Source organism: Polypterus senegalus, chromosome 2 (assembly GCF_016835505.1).
Source record: "Polypterus senegalus isolate Bchr_013 chromosome 2, ASM1683550v1, whole genome shotgun sequence".
NCBI lineage: Eukaryota > Metazoa > Chordata > Cladistia > Polypteriformes > Polypteridae > Polypterus > Polypterus senegalus.
In genome coordinates this window covers 81381811-81404595 of record NC_053155.1, presented here as the reverse complement: position 1 = coordinate 81404595, position 22785 = coordinate 81381811, and the positions used below count along the sequence as shown (strand labels likewise).

Below are 22785 nucleotides of genomic sequence, written 5' to 3'. Positions count from 1 at the left end.
TAGTTTTCATCCTCTTTCTTTCTCTGTACGTTTAGCATTCATTTGCTCAGAGGTTGATGCACTTGCTGCTTCATGAGCAGCACTTCTGTTCTCCACCCTAGCAGTCCACTTCTTCTCTTCTTTCATCGACATCTTTTCGTGTTAAAACTGATTAAGTCAGTGTTTGTGTTGCAATTACTTAGTATGTTTTCTTTAATTTTTCACTTAAGCTGGCACTTAAGTCTTCAATCTGCCCCAAGAATGATTTAAGATATGAAGAGGTAGGGAAAGTGACGACAAAGGTGGTAGGGATGAGAGCGGCGCCCTGCTGGCCACTGCCGAGAGTTGATTCTACAATAAAGTAAAAATGAAAAGAGGAATAGCCTTGGTGGTCAATCATCACCCTGAAAGTGGACAGTAGACATCACGTAGTATATGTGTACCAAATTTCAGGTCAATAGGTCAAACAGTTTGCGAGCTACAGGTCATTTAAAATCCTGGACAGACAAATGGACAGCCACAGTAGTGTATTATATAAGAAGATATATACAGAATATATATATATATATTGTGACAGATAGGGGTTGCTGTTGCTCCCTTGAACCCTTGTCCAATACGCCAGACACCAGATAAAAGTCCAGAAGTAGAATTTATTAATTCTGTACAGTGCACAAAGCACCCTCCTCTCCACAATACTCATTAAATCAAACACACAATAACTACAATAAACTCTCCACCACTCCCAGACGCGTTGCCACCCTTCCACCCAGCTCAGCTCGCCATCTGGGAGCTCCCACAATCCTTTTATATTTCCTTACCTGGAAGTGTTCCAATCCCCAGTCCATGTGATCTCCTATCACTTCCGGATCAGATAAAGAGTCCTTTTCTTCACCCTAGAAGCACGTCATTCCCCTTGTCCATGTGACTCGGATGTACTTCTGGGGCGTAGGGTAAATAAGCATCGTTCCTCCCTGCAGCATCTCAGTGGCCCCCATGGTATCCAGCAGGGCTGTGGAAAAGACTCCAATGTCCATGATGCCCTGCTGGTCTTCGGGGCACCTCCATGCTGCATGGAGAGCTCCACCTGATGGCTTCGGGATATTGGCCGGGATAAACGGCTGGCCATACACCACAATATATATATATATATATATATATAAATTTATATATATATATATATACACACAGTATATACTGTATATATACTGCTCACTTGATCATCACAGTCTAACACCAAGTCAGTTAAGCTTGGTGTTAGACTATAAAACTGAATGTCATTATGAACGATGTTGCAGATCCTCTCTCTGGCACACTAACAATTTCATCCAACAAATCATTCAGCAGAAGTACGTTAAGAAATGCTACTAGGGCTCCTTTATACCAACGGCAATGCACCTGCATAATGTGTCACTGTGACTGTCAACGCAGAAGTTTTTTTTTTTCTTTTTACATTTTTTCCTACTAAACATTCTGAAGTGTATATATACATTGCTCAAAAAATTACGGAAGCACTTATTCATCACAGTCTAACACCAAGTCAATTAAGCATCAGGGATATCAATCTGTTCAGTTAGGAATCATAGGTGATTGAGAATCAACTTAACTTGCTTTGGTGCAAATAAAAAGTGACAACAGGTATACTGGACAGGCAACAGCAAGACAATCCCCAAAAAGGGAATGGTTTTGCAGGTTGTGGCCACAGAGAACTGCTCTCTTCTTATACTTCCTGACTAATTCTTCTCTAGTTTTGAGTTTTGCTATTGTCTTTGTCACTACTGGTAGCATGAGGTGGTACCTGCAGCTGATTCAGGTTGCACAGGTAGTCCATGTCCTCCGGGATTGCACATCCATATGTGCTGTTGGAAGAAGGTTTACTGTCTCCTAGCACAGTCCCAAGAGAATGAAAAAGATATCAGGAGCTGGATAGGGCCATAAAAGGACATCAACCCAGCTGCAGGACCAGTATCTGGGCCTTTATATGAAGATGAACAGGAGCAGCACTGCCAGAGCCCTACAAAATGACCTTCAGCTAGCAGCTGGTATGCATGTTTCTGACCAAACTGTCAGGAACAGACTCCACAAGGGGGGCTAACAGTTAATAGCCCATCATTGGGCTCTTCAATTGGCATTCACCAGAGAATACCAGTACTGGTAGCTCCGCTATTTATGCCCTGTTCTCTTCATAGATGAGAGCAGGTACACACTGAGCACATGTGACAGACGCGAAAGAGTCTGGAGATGCCGTGGTAAAATTTATACAGCCTGCAACATTATCCAGCATAACCAGTTTGCCAGTATGTCTGTGATGGTCTGGGGAGGAATACCCTTGGAGGGTTGCACAGACCTCCACATGCCAGGCAGTGGTACTCCACACTTCTGTTAATTACGAGGATGAAATTCTTAGAGCCACTGCCAAAAGTTACATTGGTGCAGTGGGCCCTGTGTTCCTTCTGGTGCAGGACAATGCCCAGCCTCATCTGGCCAGAGTGTGCAGGCAGCTCCTGAAGGATGAAAGCAACGATGCCACTGACTGATCCACATGTTCCCCAGGCCTGAATTCAATTAAAAATCTCTCTGACATTATGTATTGGTGCATCTGTTACCACAGAGTAGTGCCACAGACTGTCCAGGAGCCCACTGATGCACTGATCCAGGTCTTGGAGGAGATCCCCCAGGACACCATCTGCAGTCTCATGAGGAGCATGCTCAGACATTGTCAGGAGTGAGGGCATAACACACTATAGAGTCACATTATGAGTTGCCATGATCAAATTCATGAAAGTTCTTTGAGCCTGTGATTTCAATCTTTGTCTTTGATTTTTGGTGTGATTTTGGTTTCCATTGACTATTTTTGCATCATTTTGCTTTCAACAAATTGCACAGTATTACTCAGTAAAAATGCCATGTGTAATCTAAGTGTCCCCTTAATTAATTTGAGCAGTGTGTGTATATATATATATATATATATATATATATATATATATACACAGTATATTGTGAAAAGGACACTGTGTAGTGCCCGACCCAGCACAGACTCACTTTTATTTTTCTTCACCTGAGGGGCACGTCTTCTCCGTGAACCCCACAGGCAATACACAGTCCCAAATGCACTTAACTCAACACAAACAACCTTTCTTCTGGCACCACCACCCCTCCCAGGCAACCTCGTCCTCTTCCTCCTGATTCTGGCACTGAGTGGTGGTTGCCGGTCCCTTTTATAGCCCACCCGGAAGTGTTCCAGGTGCTTGACCACCTGGTTCTAATTGCAGTTCCGGGTGAGGCTGAAGAGTTGTCCAGCTGAGCTATGGAATCCATGCAGCACCCCTTGGCGTCCACCCCAGCTCCCAACCAGGCTATCGAGGACTCCATCTCCCATGGAGCCCTGCGGGAGGTTGAGGCATCACCGCCGGCCAGGAAGGCTGCCACCAAGGTATTGAGTTGCCCATGGTTGCTCCCCCAGAACATATACAGCAGGGCCGGGAGTGGAACCCAGCCGCCCACCACAATATACAGTATATACAGTATACAGTATATATACAGTATATATATATATATATAGTAAGAATGACAACAAAACAAGAGAAAGATTTGGGGATCCACCTCATATGCTTGACAAAAATTGGATGTTTCAGTGCAACAGAGTAATCTCATTAGACTGAGCCTAACATATGTTGACTGTCTAATGACAGGAACATGGTGGTTTTATAGAGAGCTGGGAGGAAGAGGTGTGCCTTTCAGTCCAGAAGAATAAGTGATGAGAGGCTTGGGCGTGGATGTGAGTTCTCTAGAGGCGGGAACAGCAGTGTACTCTGTGCAGGAACCGGAAGTGTTACGGGGGTTTGGCTTCTGGGTATCTGCAGAAGAAGGAAGAGAGGCATTACTACACCCTGTCAATCCTTCATCCGACATTACCACTTCCCAAGCACATGTGTGTGACACGCCCCCCCACCCTCACCCCTTAGCCCAGACCCATCGGGTTGTGCGGCCCAAACTTAGAGGTCATATACCTAAGAGTCCCAGTGATATATGACAGAAAACTGATATTACTTAAGGTCTAAGAACCACCTTGTGACATGGTAGCAAGGTCTGTAGACAAGATAAATTCACAGCCAAGGAGATAGTACCTCATTTGGGTGACTGCCCATTTAATTGCCAGAGCTTCTCTTTCCATCGTCACATACCTAGTCTCCCAGTCCACCAGCACCACTGACATTTTGGCTCAGCACAGTACCTAGTCCTATATCCAAAGTGTCGGCCTGGAGAATAAATGACAAAGAAAGGTCAGGAGATTTTAGTATGGGTACTCGGGCCTGCTTAAGGTCACAAAATGCAGCGTTCACTTTGTTATCTCATACTACAGCGTTAGGGGCTCACTTCCTAGTCAGCTCTGTTAAGGACACAGCTGTCTTGGAAAAATGGAGCACGAACTGGGGTTAATACTCTACTAGTCCCAGAAAGGCTTGGACCTGCCTCTTAGTCTTCAGAAGGGGCCATTTTACAATGTCATCTACCTTTGAACACTGTGGTCTGACCGTGCCTTTGCCCACCAGGTAGCCTAAATATCTGGCTTTGGTTAGTCCAAAGAAGCATTTCTTTGGGTTAATCCGAAGTCCGGCCTTACCAAATGTATGGAGCACAGCCTCGACATGCTGTAGGTGTTCCTCCCATGTATTGGAATAGATGACAATGTCATCCAGGTAAGCAGCACTATAGGGGTTGTGGGGCGGCAGCACTATAGGGGTTGAGCTGGTGGAAGTCATTACAAAACCTCCAAGAACCATCTGGCTTTGGAACCAAGATGATTGGGCTGGACCAGGTGCTATGACTTTCCTCAATTACTCCTAGTTCCTGCATCCGCTTGATCTCATGCTCCACTTCATTTCACTTTGCCTCCGAGAGTTAATATGGGTGTTACCTGATGGCCTCTATGGGTTCCGTTGACACATCGTGTCTTTTAAGGACCTTAGCCTTGAGTTTGTTGTAGTCTTGCTCTTAGAGATCGTAATAGGCCTTCTGTGCTTCTCCCTTCAGGTATGGTGCTAATACGTTGGCTCATTCCACTTGCGACCAATGGTGTTGCTTGGAGGTACGTTCAAAAATTAACAAATCGGTCTCAATATCATCTTTGTCTAGGAGAGGTATGAGTGCCTGAGATGGAGCCAGCACCTGTTCTTGATGCACAGCTGCACATGCCTCCAACCATTCCTCTGCTTCAGCCAGTTGGGTGTGATATTCTTCCATCTATACCTTCATCTGGTGTAGCTCCATCAAAATATTGGTCAGCACAATGCCTAAGTCCTGCTCCTCAGACATTTCAGAAGCAATATCCTGCCAACTATGCCACCTTAAGAATTACAAGAAAATAAGACAATTGATTTGGGGATCCATCTCGTATACTTACCAAAAAAGGAAGGTTGCAGTGCAACAGAGTAATCCTTTCAGACTGAGCCTAACATACGTTGACTGACTAATGGAGGAACATGTTGGTTTTATAGAGAGTTAGGAGAAAGAGGCATACCTCTGAGGTCAGAAGCAGAAGTGGTGAGAGGCATGGGAGTGGAAGGAAGCTCTCTGGAGGCAGGATTGGAAGTATTGTTAAGTGATTTTGGCATCTGGGGATCTGCACAAGAAGGAAGGGAGGCAATAGTACAGCCTATTAGTCATTTCAGAAGCAATATCTGGCCGACTACGCCACTGTAAAAATTACAAGAAAATAAGAGAAAAATTTGGGGATCCACCCCAAATACTTGACAAAAAAGGAAGGTTGCAGTGCAACAGATTAATCCCTTAAGACTGAGCCTAAAGTACGTTGACTGACTAATGGCAGGAACATGGTGTTTTTTTATAGAGAGTCAGGAGAAAGAGTCATGTCTCTGAGGTCAGAAACGGATGTGATGAGAGACATGGGAGTGGAACAGAGTTTTCTGGAGGCAGGATTGGAAATATTGCTAGGTGGTTTTGGCTTCTGGTAAGCTGCAGAAGAAGGAAGGGAGGCATTAGTACAACCTATTAGCCAAGCCATCACATTTATTTTTTTTTGAGAAATAGAAACTAAAAAAGTACAGAAAGAAACAGGCATACTTCAGCGCTATAAAACAAAGAAGGCATTCAAGCAGCATTCATTCTTGTCTAACTGGGAGCTCCTTCCTGCTGTGAGTGTAGGTGACAAAGTGAGATGCTACCTTCTGGGGATGGGCCCTATTATATGCTTCTATTCAGAAGGGGAGGGACTTGTAGGAGTGATGGGGGAGTGGTCAGTTGATATCCTGGCTTGTCTTCTCTGAGCTAAGGAGGGAGGAGAGAAAACATTTACTGACAGCGCCCCTTCTTGACCCGGGGTGAAAGCACATGCCTGATAAGAGCTGGAAAGGTGATCCTCAGACATGCATGTGTGACAATAGATAGATCAATATACTTTATTTATCCTGTGGGAGAATTTTAAATTTTACAGAAGCTCAAAAAGGAGAGAGAGAGATAGAGAGAGGGAGAGAGATAGATAAAGAAATATAAAATACTAGCCAACCCGCGGCGTACCATACGGCGCATAATCAGGCCGGTTTTTTAATAATTTTTAAGCACCGGGAGAAAATTTAACATTTGCAAAATCGGTAATGTAATAAATCAGCAAGAAAAGCAACTTTGTAATAATAACAGTCAACGTGTGGGGGGGGGGTGTGTACAAAGGGTAGGGACGAAAACAGTGGGAGCGTATGAGTCGCACTTAGTGGCAATTCCACGGTTTGCGGCCCGAATGGGGTTCAACGGCTTACCCACGCCTAGACACACGCTCAATCTCATGCATAAGTATTTATTGAATGGTAAACACTTCTGGAAAAACACGGTTGTCTAAAACAGGTTAGTGTGAGAATACAACAGTAAGTGAATGAAAAGATCTAACTCTGGAGAGAGCAAAATACAACACAATAGTGAACCCACGGCATAACAAACGCCGCATAATTATTTATTGATGGTTGAACACTTCTGGAAAGACACAGGGACACCCCTCGCAAACTGTTCTACACGCCGCATACAGCGATTCACATCTGCGACAAACAAACTGTTTTACACACTGCATATAGCGAATCACATCCACGATATGATTTTTCCTAGATGGTCCTGTTGCGTCCACCCTCGCACTTGAAGCATACACACTGCCTGCTCATGTGCCCGGTCGCAAGCCGCGTCCAGCCTCGTTCCCGAAGCATACACACTGCCTGGTCATGTGTCCGCTCGCAAGAGAAACTCACGGAGAACCGCCCACCAGCTGCCTGTGTGTGTGCCTCTGTCTATCTCTGGCGCGGCTTTCTCTTGCGCTGCCTCTGTGTGAACCGGTCAGGCACAGAGAAGGTCAGCTGCTGACAGAGCGTCTCGACTGTTGCAGGGCCTGCATTGGTGAAGCAGGTGAGACGGTAATGAAACAGAGGCACAGGGCTTATTGGTTTTTAAAGACCGATTCCTTCATTGTGCTTTAACCTCAGTTTTAAAGGATTGTTTTAAGGATCCCATGGAATACCCCTCGCAAACTGTTTCACACGCTGCATATGGCGATTCACCTCCGCGAGAAACATGACTTTATGAACAGTCAACGTAGCTCGGAGGTACATGACATTAACCTGACCTGCACTGCATGTGGCCTCTACGACAGATGAACATAAATGACGCCATTTTTTCTGTGTCATCGCGTCCGAGTTGGTGGGCGTGGCCCTGCGAGTTGTCGTTGCATCCAATGGTCTTGGAGTTGGTGGGCGTGGCTCCTTCCTGTGTGCGCCATAGGTGTCTCACTTGTCGGCGGCTTAGTGAATCCACGCCCCTTCCGGCGTGCTTTTCATGGTTGTCTTGCCTTAGTGAATTATATATATAGATAACAAACAACATACCCTTAAACATATATAAAGAAGAGAACTTCTGCAGCTGTTAATAACTGGCTTATAGGTGGCAGCAAGGCGGTCAGACCTGTCCAGAAGTACATTTGATGGCAAATACTGTTTTTGTGTGTTTGTGTATATATATATATACTGCTCAAAAGAATTAAAGGAACACTTTTTAATCGGAGTATAGCATAAAGTCAATGAAACTTATGGGATATTAATCTGGCCAGTTAAGTAGCAGAGGGGGTTGTTAATCAGTTTCAGCTGCTGTGGTGTTAATGAAATTAACAACAGATGCACTAGAGGGGCAACAATGAGATGACCCCCAAAACAGGAATGGTTTAACAGGTGGAGGCCACTGACATTTTTCCCTCCTCATCTTTTCTGACTGTTTCTTCACTAGTTTTGCATTTGGCTACAGTCAGTGTCACTACTGGTAGCATGAGGCGATAACTGGACCCTACAGAGGTCGCACAGGTAGTTCAACTTCTCCAGGATGGCACATCAATATGTGTCATTGCCAGAAGGTTTGCTGTGTCTCCCTGCACAGTCTCAAGGGCATGGAGGAGATTCTAGGAGACAAGCAGTTACTCTAGGAGAGCTGGAGAGGGCCATAGAAGGTCCATAACCCATCAGCAGGACCAGTATCTGCTCCTTTGGGCAAGGAGGAACAGGACTGGTGTGAATGTCTCTGACCAAACAACCAGAAAGACTTCATGAGGGTGACCCAAGGGCCCCATGTCCTCTAATGGGCCCTGAGCTCACTGCCCAGCAGCATGCAGCTCGATTGGCATTCGCCATAGAATACCAGAATTGGCAGATGCACCACTGGTGCCCTGTGCTTTTTACAGATGAGAGCAGGTTCACCACAGAAGTGAAAGGGTCTGGAGAAGCCATGGAGAACATTATGCTGCCTGTAACATCATTCAGCATGAGCAGTTTGGTGGTGGGTTAATGATTGTCTAGGGAGGCACATCCATGGAGGGTCACACAGACCGCTACAGGCTTGACAAAGGCACCTTGGCTGCCATTAGGTATCAGGATGAAATCCTTGGACCCATTGTCAGACCCTATGCTGGTACAGTGGCTCCTGGTGCACGACAATTCCTGGCCTCATGTGGTGAGAGTATGCAGGCAGTTCCTGGAGGATGAAGGAATTGATACCATTGACTGGCCACCACACTTTCCTGACCTAAATCCAATAGAACACCTCTGCGACATTATGTTTTGGTCCATCCAATGCCACCAGGTTGCACCTCAGACTGTCCAGGAGCTCAGTGATGCCCTGGTCCAGATCTGGGAGGAGATCCCCCACAACACCATCTGTCATCTCATTAGAAGCATGCACCGATGTTGCCAGGCATGTATACAAGAACACAGGGGCCATACAAAGTGCTGCGTACAATTTTGAGTTGCTGCAATTAAATTTTGGCAAAATGGACTAGCCTGCCACATAATTTTTTCACTCTGATTTTTCTCGTCTTTGAATTCAGGGCTCTGTAGGTTGATCATTTTCATTTACATCAAACGATGTGGCATCCTTTCGTTCCTAACACATTACCCAGTCTATATCAGTATAGATATCCATGAGGATTTCTTTTTCCCATTGAGATCTGATGTGTTTTCAAAGTGTTCCTTTAATTTTTTTGAGCAGTTTATATATATATATATATATATATATATATATATATATATATATATATATATTTATATATATATATATATATATATATATATATATATATATATATATATATATACTGTATATATACAGTGGAACCTTGGTTCACGACCATAATTCGTTCCAAAACTTGGTTCTAAACCGATTTGGTCGTGAACCAAACTAATTTCCCCTATAGGATTGTATGTAAATACAATTAATCTGTTCCAGACCGTACAAACTGTATGTAAATATATTTTTTTAAAGATTTTTAAGCACAAATATAGTTAATTATACCACAGAATGCACAGCGTAATAGTTAACTAAATGTAAAAACATTGAATAACACTGAGAAAACCGTGAACAACAGAGAAAACTAACACTGCAAGAGTTCGCACTATAGCGCTACGAACCGCTCGCTAAAAACACTTTTTCTAATGAGTTTTAAGCACAGGGGAAAAAAATGAACATTTGAAAAATCCGTAATTTAATAAACCACCAAGAAAAGTAACATTACAATAATACACGCTACGAACCGATCGCTGTAAACGGAAGTGAAGTGGAGGTTAAAATCCAATAGAAAAAAGTCTTCATTAAATACGAGGTTAAAACAATGCTCGGATCTGTCTCTTTAAAAACAAGCCCGGTGCATTCTTTAACTGCCTTCTCGGCCTTATGCGTCCACCTCTCTCTCTCTCTCTCTCTCACTCGCGTGCAGGCGTGTTTGTCTCTCTCTCTCGCGCGTGTGTGTGTGTGCATCTCTCTCGCGCGCTTGTCTGTGTGTGTGTCTCTCTCTCTCTCTCTCTTGCTCACTGCACAGGGAATGCACAGGGAGAGACTGAACACATGCAGAAATCATCAACGCGCACAAACCGAAAAGGAAACTGGCTTGTTTGTAGCGAGTGTGTGGTCGTGAACAGATGCAAAAGTTTGGCGAACGTTTTGGTCGTAAACCTATTTGTACGTGTTCTGAGACGCTCGTGAACCGAGGTCCACTGTATATATATATATATATATATATATATACAGTATATATAGAGGGGGTCCTCGGGGTACAACACAGTTCTGTTCCTACAATAGTGATGTAACTCGAATTTTGGTGTAAGTCGAAACACCCCCTAGCCTAAGTCACTTACCTAGCCCAACACATTTGCAAAATCATACTCTCGATCATAAAAACACAACTAAGCCACAGAATAAGGAAAAGGACATAAATATACTATACTGTACTGTAGTAACAGAAAAAATTAGTGTAAAAAATCCTTACCTTCATTTCTTCTCACGTCTCAATCTTTTTAAGTTTTTATAGGAGTGAGCGTTGTAAACTCGAAATGTTGTATGTTGAGACGTTGTAAGCCAAGGACTCCCTGTATATATAATAGGGTTGGGAATCAATTAAAAGAAATGAACTAATTAATCTCATATATGTATGTAATTAATTGCATCTAACATTAAAACATCCATCCATCCCACAGAATCCAAACACAGGGTCACGGGGGTCTGCTGGAGCCAATCCCAGGGCACAAGGCAGGAACCAATCCTGGGCAGGGAGCCAACCCACCGCAGGACACACACAAACCCACCCACACACCAAGCACACACTTGGGCCAATTTAGAATTCCACCATCCACCTAACCTGCATGTCTTTGGACCGTGGGAGGAAACCCACGCAGACACGGGGAGAACATGCAAACTCCATGCAGGGAGGACCCGGGAAGCTAACCCAGGTTTCCTTACTGTGAGGCAGCTGCGCTAGCACTGCGCCACCATGCCGCCCAACATTAAAACATGCAATTGCAAAATTAGTACATAGATCATGAAGTAAATAAACACGGAATAATAAAGTAAATGTAGATTCAACCCAAAGGAATTTTAAAAAGTTTATGGCATAACTTAAACTTAAACAATAACCTTAAACCTGAACTTTTAATAATATACCACTTGAGCAAGTAAAACCTGAATCTGAAAGCCTTCCTAAAATGCAAGTTGAAAAGAAGGCAATGAGGCCAATGTATTAGTTTTCAAATTGGCATAGCATATGAAATAGAGACATGTCAAAGTAAAAAAACGATCAAAATGACTGTTGACTTTGAATGAATGCTGAAGGATGATTTAAATGAGAGAATAAGCATCTCTTAAATGGGCATACATTAAAACTTGTGTTAAAACTCCATAAATACTATCCTCAATTGTTTATCACCATCAACGACTTGATGTTTATACACTACACAAGTGTTTTCAACTGGTGTGCCATGAAATTAACAGTGTAGTGCACCTGAGTTCTGCCTAGTGAGAGACGTGCTTCTCAGGTGGTTGAGACCCGTCCAAAGAGGATAGGACTACCTGAAGAAGCCAACATAAAAGCAACTCTGTGAATGCTGTTTTACAGACAATTTAGCATGTGTATAGATTTAATGCTTTTCTGGTTGGTAGAATCATGCTTTGGGGTTTTTTGGGTTACAAAAAGTGTGCTACTACAGAAAAACGGTTAGAAAACACTGCTTTACCTACACCTTTGCTCCTGGCATGCTAAAAAAAATCTCCGTTGCTGCTATCTCACTTAAAAATGGACACCGTGCATTACTTGGATGGTTATGTTGCTATCTTTGCATAAATTAGCATAGATGCTGCAAACTTGAACATGGGTAGGGATAACCATTACACTTCTATTTTTTAGAATTTTGTCGTTATATTAGGGCAGTCATCACTGTAAGCTGGGTGGAAGACTGGCGAGTTAAATACAGAGGTACTAGAAACATATTTTGTTTTTAGTGCCAGTCAAAGATATTTATTTACCATTTATGTGATATGACTTTGATTTGATATTCTTACAGAAACATGAAATGAAAAAAAGAGAGAGCCTCGTAATTTTTACCTTCATAACATTTGTCTAGCATCGCAACAGGACTGTCGTTAAACACCCCCCTCCTGGAGATGTGAGGAAACAGTGGCTACTGTACCACCACACTACCTCTACTGAAAATATCTGTATATATTTAGCTGGGAAGGCTTGGCTGGGAAGTATAGCCATTCTGTCTTGGTGTAGTTATGCTGGAATGTGATAATCAGCCATCCACAACCAGATGCCTATGAGGCAAAACAAGATCTAGGTGGGGATTTGTGCATTTTAGTGGAAAGAATAGAGAGAAATAATTGACAGTTAAGAGCAAAAAAAATGAACAGTTATGGGAGAAAAAAAAATAACACAATAATAAAGTGAAGGGTTCTGCCTCACAGTTTGTAAAATTAAAGAATGAACCATGGGCCCTGAGTTGCTTTAGTGGACAGGCTGTGTACAATGAGTACCTCTTCATGATGTTAAACCCAGCCAGAATACATTCAGTGATGCACTGCAATAAAAAGGACATTAAAGTTCACAGTTTTCAAGACTGCAGATAAATTGAGGAGGCAGAGGAGACATAGTGAGTGGTAGACAGAACAGCTGTTATCACTGAACGAGATTGACTCATCAACATCTAGAAGGTTAGTCTATAAGACAGGTTATAAGCATTTCATCCATCCATTTTTAAGCCCACTTTCAAGCTATGGGGACAGAATCCAATCTTGGACAAGGTAGCAGTCTATCTAAGAGCACACTTAATGACACACACATACTTACAAGTTCTGAGTCCGTACAGAGCTGCCCGTTTGTCTAAAATGTAGCTTTGAATATGGAAGGACAACAGGATCATCTGGAACTTAACCTCATGAGGTCATGTAAAGACTATGGTATTCTTTTAAATCTCATTTAGATATTTTACAATAATTGTAAGATATTCTAAAATAGGAAAGAAGGCTTCTATAAGTATCTTGAAAAGTATTCTAGTATTCTGTATTTTAAATGTGTGTCAATTTATCTTAAAATAACTTTCTACCATACGTCACAAGGGGATGTCTTTCCCCTTTAAGGTATCCTAAAATAAACAGGGCCGTATTGTTGAAAGGGTGGTGCTTTTTCATAGGAAGTGATTTGGAAATGTCTCAAAATAGTGACATGATATAAATTCTCAGCTACTGTATGTGTAATTAATATACAGGACTTTGAGCTGTATCTGAATGTTAACCTGTTTGCTGTTATTCTTCATTGATGCCTGGTATGCTCATAATGTTAGAGCACAGGCAGATTAATGGACTTGTTTAAAGTCACACATTGTAAGTCAGTGAGGGGATCTGAAATTGTGACATCAAGGCTGAGCAGTATGAGGGTTTGGAATTGAATACGGAGGAGGATAAACTGTGTCAGGTACAATCCCAACTTATTGCGGCGTATTCTTACAATTACAGCATAAAAAGTATTGGTGAGCCATAAAGTGTTAGGGTCTGCTTGTTGTCTGTAGTCATAAGAGCCGAGAGAGGACCCATAGCCTGCTAAATTTAGTAGTCTCTGGCAGTGATGCCCTTTTAGCATGAATTGTTATTCTCCTGCAGTGATTCTTTAGATGGTTTTCTTGTGTGTGGTTTTGCTCAGGGTAACTTGTGTTGTCCTGAATGGTGCCATTGGAACTTTGAAGTCTTTGTGAGATAAATGAGCATAGTTTGGGTGCTAATCCTTCTGTATTAACTTCTGTGTTAATATCAAATAGCTTTGTGTTATTTAGTGTTTTGTCCTTTTGTGAATTGTGCTTGTTGGGGTGGCATAGTGGAAGAGTGCCTTCCATCTCCAAAACCCAAAGCAGGCACACAGCTTTTTGTGTAGAATCTACTTAAAGATAAGGAACACCCATTTTATTTATGCATGCCCAAGCTCTCTATCATTGTGCCTACAAAGTTGTGCTCATCTGACATTGGGACATGGCCCTGTGCCATCAGACTGCCCAGTGTTAAGAGCCTAGCACACCATGCATACTGCAAGGCTGCCAAAGGACTCTAATTCACCAGGATGGGTTTGAAAAATACAATTAGCTCATTGAGAAAGGTGTGCCAGTGAAGCGTCCATTAAATGTAGATGAGCCCCTGTCGCTTCAGGGCACTGAATATGTGCACAGCTTAGCAAAGTTGGATTATTTTGTGTTTAACTTGACAGCTGCAAAAGCAATCTCCCCATTTTCTGCCATTTCCAGTTCACTTCACAGTTATTCAGAGCACTTTGTATAAAAGAATAATTTCTGTTGCCTTAGGAAAACAAGAAAAGTGAAACTACATGACACACGAGGGGGAGAGGGAGAGAGCTAGAGCGGAATGGCAAGTGATTCTAAGAAGGTAATTCTGGGTTCTGCACTAAAAGAGCAATGGCCACAGGTGAGCGGAGTTTAAAAGGAGATATAAAGGGCACCAAATATATGTGCACTGAGGTGGTGGGATGCCTTCAAACATGAAGGTGAACACCAGCAGATCTACTGTATACTGAAGGAAAGAAGGAAGGAGGAGAGGGGTTTTGAGCTTTTGCTGGTAAATTGGCAGGTTTCTTGAATTTCTGCATTTGATGTTGTCTGGTCAAGAAAACAATGCAAGCAAAGAAAGATAAGTGCACCAGGCAAATTGCCTGAATGAGCCAACATGTAGCCCCTAGTGGACAAAGGTGAATATTTTAAGTTCCAAATTTGAGGAGGCAGTACTATAGGGACTCTTTTCATACACTTAAGAAGTTACGATAGAAGGAAAAAGCAGACAGTGTTATGATGTGGAAAGAGGCCTGAAATATATTCAGAGCAAATGAAACCTTAGTATGACTTTTCAGAGCCTCCTGCGGGATCTGAACTGCTGACGTTCCTTATGTGTAGATTGTAGGATTCGCCAGGCATTCCCTTTCTCACCTTGTCCTATTATAGTAGCAGAAACATATACTGTAGGAAACTACTAAGAACAACACTAGAGGAGAGTATCAAAAATGCAGTTTCCTGAAATTGATTGGCATGGTTTGGTGTCTGTAAGATCACTAACCATAAACTAACACTATAGAATATCTTGTGTGTATCTCTGTGATGAGCTGGTGCCCTATCCAGAGCTAAAATGCTTTGTGCCCAATGCAATGCAAACTGAAATCTTTCCTTTTGAGAATTGGTGGATCTATAGAACCTTTGTATTATCCCAAACCTTTGGACTGTGCTGGTACAAGATTGTCACTTTGTTACAATATCTCACAACACAAATCACTAAATCCCCTATGAATGTAAACTCACAGTAGGGGCAACCTGACTTAACGGAGTCCAACATCTGAAGGATTGTTAAATCAGAGTCTAATACCTGCGGTGATCCTAAATCACAAACTCTGTTGTCTGCGGGCTCTTTTAATCACTCAGCTTCATGCTTCCTGATTTACTGAATCTCCCATCTGCAGGATTCTTAAATCCCAAAATGCCATACCTGATGAGTTTCTAAATCACTGGGCCCTGCAGCTGCCAGATTCCTAAATCAGACAGTCTCACACCTGCAGGCTCCCTAAATCTTGGAGCCCTACAGCTGCAGGCTCCCTAAATCACAGAGGCTTCCAGCTGCTCTGTCAGAGGCGCTCAGCTGTTCCCTCTCCGCACACAGAGGAGAGTTTCAGTTGACGAGAAGAGCTGTCTGCCCTGGTTTCTCGCTGATCCCTTCATTAGTTTAAGCTCGACACACTGCCAGTGTTATTCTTGTTCTTCCCTCGGGCTTTTGTACGCTTTCTCATTGATTCCCATTCAATGACCAACTTGAGCATTGGGGTAGAAGCAAAAAAAAAAAATTATAAGGAGGGTTCTGAGTCCCAGTTTGGTTGTAGATCCGTTTGTTTTTATTTTCTAGGGTTGAATAATGCTGAAGGATTGACAAAAGACATGACATCAGCCTGCTGGAAAATGACCCACTTTCTAGTTTTTTTTCCCACTGATTCAGGCTTTGAAGCAGAGTCTGATGGAAAAGAGCAGCTCCCAGTAATTGGTGTAGAGGGCACAGTAACGTGAGAAGAAGAATGCAAAATTAATTTGGTCTTGTTGTTTTCCTTTCCATGGTATCATAGAAATAAGGGGGGGATAAAGTTCACCACAATGGACCAGTGGTTCTTGGTAGTTGTCAGGATCTCCAGTTCTAAAGTTATTAAATCTTACCTGTTGATCTAGGTACCAAATGTGAGAATACAGGCTAATACTACATTGGAATCTCATTTATATAGTGCCTCTCACACATGGTTGGCTAGACCTAAAAGTTTAATAGAATGACATATGTCATGTACTTGATGTGCATAACACTCCTAAGGCTAGACGGCAAAGCAAAATCTCAGTAACCTGCGTAATTCATTTCTTAGTCATGGGAGACTAAAGCCTGTCTGTCAGGAGGATTAGATGCAAGACATCAACCACCACTGGACTAGGTGCCATTCTTTCTTGGGGTCGCTTATGCACACACACACATAAGGGTCAATTTAAACTCACCAATTAACCTAACCAGTATGTGAGAGGTTCATGCCGACTTAACTCAGACAGTGTTTGGGTGTGGGATTCAAACAAAGGACACTGGACTTATGAAGCAGAAGCACTAGCCATGGTCACTGCACATAGTTAAAAGGAGAGTGGTGATGTGTTACATACTGGTCCAGCGTGCAAGTAAGAATTTTACTGTATTCTGTACCATGACATTTCTACAACAATTGCTACTACTGCATAAAGTAACCTCTTTTGGACCATGGGTATTAAAGAAGTGCATTCTTATATGTCCTATCCGGGCACATTTTTTAAAAAGTGACATCACAAGACCATAGTACAGATACTTCCAGCTTTCTAAAATGCCATGTTAAGTGACTTATTCAAGATCATACACTTCTGATGAGAAGAATCAACCTGGAATTTTTACGGTACAGAACCTTAGCCACTAGGGGGCCACACTGACTACCTAAATAAGGTTCAGGTGGGCCATTAAATCTCAATTTATCTTGATATTTTTATTTATTTAGTTAGTGGGTGTTATTCAAATGAGACATAGAAATCACAAGTGCTTGGTAACATTGCTTCAAGATTTCAAATAGTTCGAGCTCATCCTCCTATCTATTCATCCATACACTTTTACAAGGGCTTCTCCAATTCAGGAGCCAGATTCCAAGTTCAACAGCATTCAGAGCAAGGGAGAACCATGAAATCTTCCCATTATAAGATCATTGGCACAAAGAAGAAAGATTTTTAGATAGAATACCAGTCCATTGCATGGTATACCAGGCCCACTGTAAGTACCAGAGTAACATTGCATGCACATTTTTGGAAAATATAAGAAAATCAAATTCTGCCACACTACCAAATGAACTTATACAGCAAAACAGCTAAGATCCTTAGAAAATAGTGCTGACAGTTCTGGATTTAATTAGTCAGTTAATAACTAGCCAGCATTTATAAAAAAAATGCAACAGGCATGGAAACGGATGTTCATTCAGCCATATGCTGCACCACCATACTGTTATTTCCATATTTGTATAAAAGGGATCACCTACAAATGAAGTGATTGTCTTTATATCACACATTGACTGAGTGAGTGAATGGTGATTAAGCTGCATCCATGTTGCCTTGCAGCCCAGCAAGCTACACTGTCAGTAAAAATTCAAAACCATGGTTTAGTGAGCCTTAGCAAGTTAACACCTAGCCAACATGTACTAACAGGTAGGAAAGGCAATTCAAGGTTGTGAGGAGGAGGAGCCTGTCCTCTCAACAGTGGGTTCAAGGCTTATCCCTGCTGAGTCAATAAGGAACAGTCAAACAACTTAAAACTTGTCTTTATAATGAAGGAAGGAAAAACTTGATTACTTGGAGTAGAAACTGAAAAAAAAAATATGGGGTCAGTACATATCATGAATACTAGTTAGAAAAGAAGTTAATCAATTTCAGGCATCCATTTCCTAACTTGCATATCTGTCCATGGTCATAGCGAGCCAAACCTAATCCCAGCAGCATTATGCACAAGGCAGTAACCAGCCCTGGACAGCACACACACACCCACTCTCACAGATAAATGTCACACAAGTATAACTAAAAAACTACTTCTTTGTTTTTCCACTAGGGCAGTTCAGGCAACGATCTACTTTCTGAAACGGAATTTGCCATGGTTGTAAGGAGCCATGGGTTATTCTAGCAGCAGGATGAGAAACAGCACACCACTGGGCACGTTTGTGCAGGCCAATTAACCTAGCAATATGTCATTGGAGGCCACAAAAATGCTGGTAGGGCATATACCAGCTTCTCCCAAATGAGATGCCACTAATGACTCAAGCCTTTGTGAGGCAGCAATAGTGTGTGATACGCGATCGTGCAGATCTATAAAGTAAAGAGTCTGAAAAAAAAAGTAAGCATAGGTTGAGAATGCGCGTGAGGGAGATCAAGTAGGCTGTCAGAGAAGCAAGCACAAAATAAGCGATAGTCACAAGCAAAGACCCAGTGACATGTGCAGCTTTAAGGAAGAAACGTGGGGGCTGTGGACAACAAAAACGGCCAAACGCCAGTATAATGTTTCTCTAAGAAGTCCGCGGTTAGCAAGTTCTAAAGAAACCCCAACGGCAAGATAAAGGTGCGCGAATATTTTTGTAGCGAGAAAACGAGTTTCAGATGTGCATCTCGAATAACCAGAGATCGCTGCCTGCATGACGAAAATATATCGTGCCAAGGCAACATACCGAAGCGAAAGGTGTCTGCGAGCAATGCGATGATAATAAAGCGGAGCTGAAGATGCGCTGCATAGATAGCAATTAGTAAGAGCAAGGAGAAACAAACCCTGCTGGAGGCTGGGGGAGTGTGAGAGAATCTGCGGCAGTGGCAGCAGCTCATTTTCGGGGAAGCGCTGAGCCCAGCTGCGGAAAGTAGGAAGGGCTAACTGTCTACAAAGAAGAAGTTTGACAGTGGCCACTTCGATGAGGCGCAGGACCTGCTCGGATGGGGTTGTTGTCGTGACAACGAGCGAGCAAGCGCGCGCGCGCGCGAGGATTCCAGCCTGAGGGGGCCAGTCGAGTGAAGTGTAGCGGGGGAGGGGGCTCACTGCTGAGGGGACTAGCAGAGAGAGCAGGATCGAGAGAGAGAGAGAGAGAGAGAGAGAGGAAGTCAGGGAGGGAGGGCGCCGCCAAACAGCGCGCACTTCGCAGCCGCTCACTCCAGCGCTGCCGAGACTTCTCCCGCGCGTGTATTGCTTCGGATCGCCGTCTTTTTCGCGTCCGCTTTCTTTCTACTCTGGAGTATCTACAGCACTGGGGATCTACTGCCTGACCATGGTGGGAAAGGGATCTTTTTGTCGGAGACAGTTGCAGGCTGTTCTGCTGAGAATACTGTGCCTTCTTCCCACAGGACTGCCAGTCCGAAGCACGGATTTCCTGAGAGGAACCGATAACATCACCATTCGGCAGGGTGACACGGCAATCCTCAGGTAAGGAATGATGTTTCACTCGCCGCTATTACCGCCGCTGATGCTTTCCTCTCCTTGGCTGGGTTTATCAGTTGCAGTGTACCTCCCGCGGGTGGCTATGTTCCCAATTGCTGATCGTACAGTCGTGGGCTACTTTCTTAAGAGGTCTGATGCGAATGGTGCTATATAAAACTGCTGCCTTGCTTGACCTTTAAGGTGACCCGTCCGTGATTGGTTAGATATAAGCCAAAGCACATTACTTCGGCCGCCCCGATGAATAGGTTGAGTCGATCCGGCTGCACACATATGGCATCTCGGCAGGCTAGCAGCTTCTGGAGTGTGGGACGAGAGAGAAGTTCCCAAAGTGAGCCAGGGAAGAGCTTGTCACCCCCGCTCTGTTGCTGTATCCGTGTTCTAGAGTCGAGCACTAGAAGGTGTCGGAAAGTGAAGCGCAGTCCGTTTGTACGGGGGTGTATCTTTGACAGGCGTGTGATGTCTAGTGTGAATAGCTTTGGGAATGCAACTTTGTTACAAGACGATTTTTGAAGGCGGGAGGGCGGAGAATAGAGTGAATGATGGGGGCGCGGTCATCTCGCATCTAGATCTTTGCATTTTCATTCTCTTCAATTGGAACACCGCGTTTACGCATCTCGTTAAAATGCCCACAACAACGTTCACGTTTTCGCCTTCATCTATTTCATTGATATTTTCACCTGATATTAATCCATTTCTAATTGTATGGATTTTCCTCAAGCTCTAACGGAAGGATTCAGTTCAATCTGTTTACTGCGTAATGTTCGCATGATTTTTTTTCACTCTTGCGCATACTCCAAACCGTTATTACTGTTGTTAAGTTTACTTGATCGAATTCTTTAAAAAATTATGTGCCGCCATTTAACTCCAGATTATAAAATTGTGCTTCTTAGATTTAGTTCTTTTAGTCTTTCTAGTGTTTCCAACGATACTTATGGGCTGTGGTTTAATTTTCATATGGTCTGCTTTGATAGTCTTTTTTTTTCTTAAAGGACCTCGTGTGACACCTGTATTTTGGTTTGGGTGCATTCAAATATATGGATTTCCGAATTAATATTACACGCCTTTATAGCATCCCTCCGTTTTCATTCCTGTACTTATTGACTGCCTACTGTTGACGGGTTTTTTTTGTCTTCAGCCTATTTTCTGTCGATCTTAATAGGTCTCTTCTCCAATTAAAGCCACGAATTTGTTGTAAAAGCTGGCATTGGCGTTTTGGGGCGGAGTTACCGCAGCCCCAATCAGCTGCCCCGTCTAGAACACCGCTGCTTTAATTGTGATCAATGTGGACAGATGCAAAGGAGATCACAATTCAATGCATCTGGCTGGGAGGCTGCTGACTCAAGGTTGGTGTCAGCACAGGGGGCGCTTAACCCCACTCTTAACGATCTTGCAAAAAAGAAAACACTTGGGTAGAAGCGATGATTGATACCTACAGCCACTGATGTATTATAAAAATGAAGAAAGGCACCCAAGTGTTTGCTGGAGTGTGTTCATCTCAGAGGATAGATTACCTTGGCTATTGTTCACTGGTAATGGGAAAGGAAATAATGTTTCAACCTTTGACCTTTGATTTAATTTGCATTGATACCTAGAGGCTGGCCTGTCAGATTGTACTATCTGGAATACTAAGCGCATCCAGATTTTTATATGTATTTTTTTTATTCTTTTGCTAAATGTTTTTCACCTCTCTGGAGGGGCCACAGTTACTAGGTACCTTGTACTTTTTATGCTGTTCTTGATTTTGCTTTGTGCTGCATTTTCAACACAGTGGGACATAAATGTTGTCCCTTCGAAATATGAACACAGTGTCCTAGTTCAATGAGAAGAGATGCTTGAGGGTCACGATTGCTGCATTTTTTAAGATCAGGCGAACAAGACGGAATATTTATCACAGAAATGTCAACGGTGCTCTCTTATTTGGCAGATGGAGGGCTAGTGTTTGAAGTGATTGATCAGCGTGTCTTTTTAGTTTGAGTGTGTGGGGGAGGCTTGGGAAGACACGGGGCAGAGCGGAAACTCCTTGCCTGACAAATAAAACTGCTGCTACTCAGCAGTTGTGAAGCAGTGCCTTTAGGTGGTGTTTCTTTTCATTTTCCTCATACGACAAGTAATGCCTTGGCAGTAGGCAAATAGAGTATTGTCAGCAAATATTTTACTGATGCCCACATGTTGAATAGAGGGAGAGAAAAAGAGAATGTCCCAAGAAGAAGTTTGCTTGTGCTCCCCAGAGCCCCAGGCCCCACTCACATTGGAGGAAGGGGTTACTGAATAATCTTAGTAAGATATAGCAGAACTTTGACTGTTAAGCTAATTTAATGAATCTGTCTCCCTCAGCCCCAAAGTTTTTTTTTTTTTGTTAATTATTGGAAATTCCACTTGGCTGCTAATAATCCATCAAATAAACATTTCACTGTACTCTGTACAATACTACTACCACTACTGTCACTACCTTGAATATCAGAGGATAGACTAGGGAGTACAGCCACTCCCTCCTTGTGCATCACATCAGAAGGTTCCAGTGGAGGAATTCTGTTTGAGGTCAATGACTGGAGCCTATATATGAACAAGATGCCCTAAGAGAACAGTTCATCTACTCTCACATCAGGGCAAGCAATCAGGAGGATCAGAGATGGAGCAGGAGAAGAAAGAACCAATTGTCTTATTAATGAAATGTGAATGGATGAGCAGGAGTCCATGAAGGGCTATCTTTATTGTTTTATTAGGTTACAGCCCTTTATTTTCACTTATTGGCAGCAGGATGTTTTTACATTCCTCCTGTCCATTCACCCACCATTATTCCACATATTCTTTTTCCTTGCTGCTTTAATCCCTTTACAGTTTATGTCTCATTATAACTTGTTCTTGATAGCAATATCTGGGAGTTAGCCCTGCTTCCTAGATTGAATGGCAGTCCTTTGAAAGGCTTACTCAAACAAAGTTTTACTTTTGTAACTTGATTGTAGA

At 42.9% G+C, this 22785-nt stretch overlaps 1 protein-coding gene across 1 annotated transcript in view; it reads left to right on the top strand.

The window, feature by feature from the left end:
- The window catches only part of LOC120524385 (limbic system associated membrane protein), an 851776-nt gene that overhangs the window by 166032 nt on the left and 662959 nt on the right, over positions 1–22785 (top strand). Inside the window, exon 3 of the mRNA XM_039746241.1 lies at positions 19728–19806. Within this exon, the coding sequence (XP_039602175.1) occupies positions 19728–19806 (79 nt within the window). The remainder of the gene's footprint in view (positions 1–19727; positions 19807–22785) is intronic.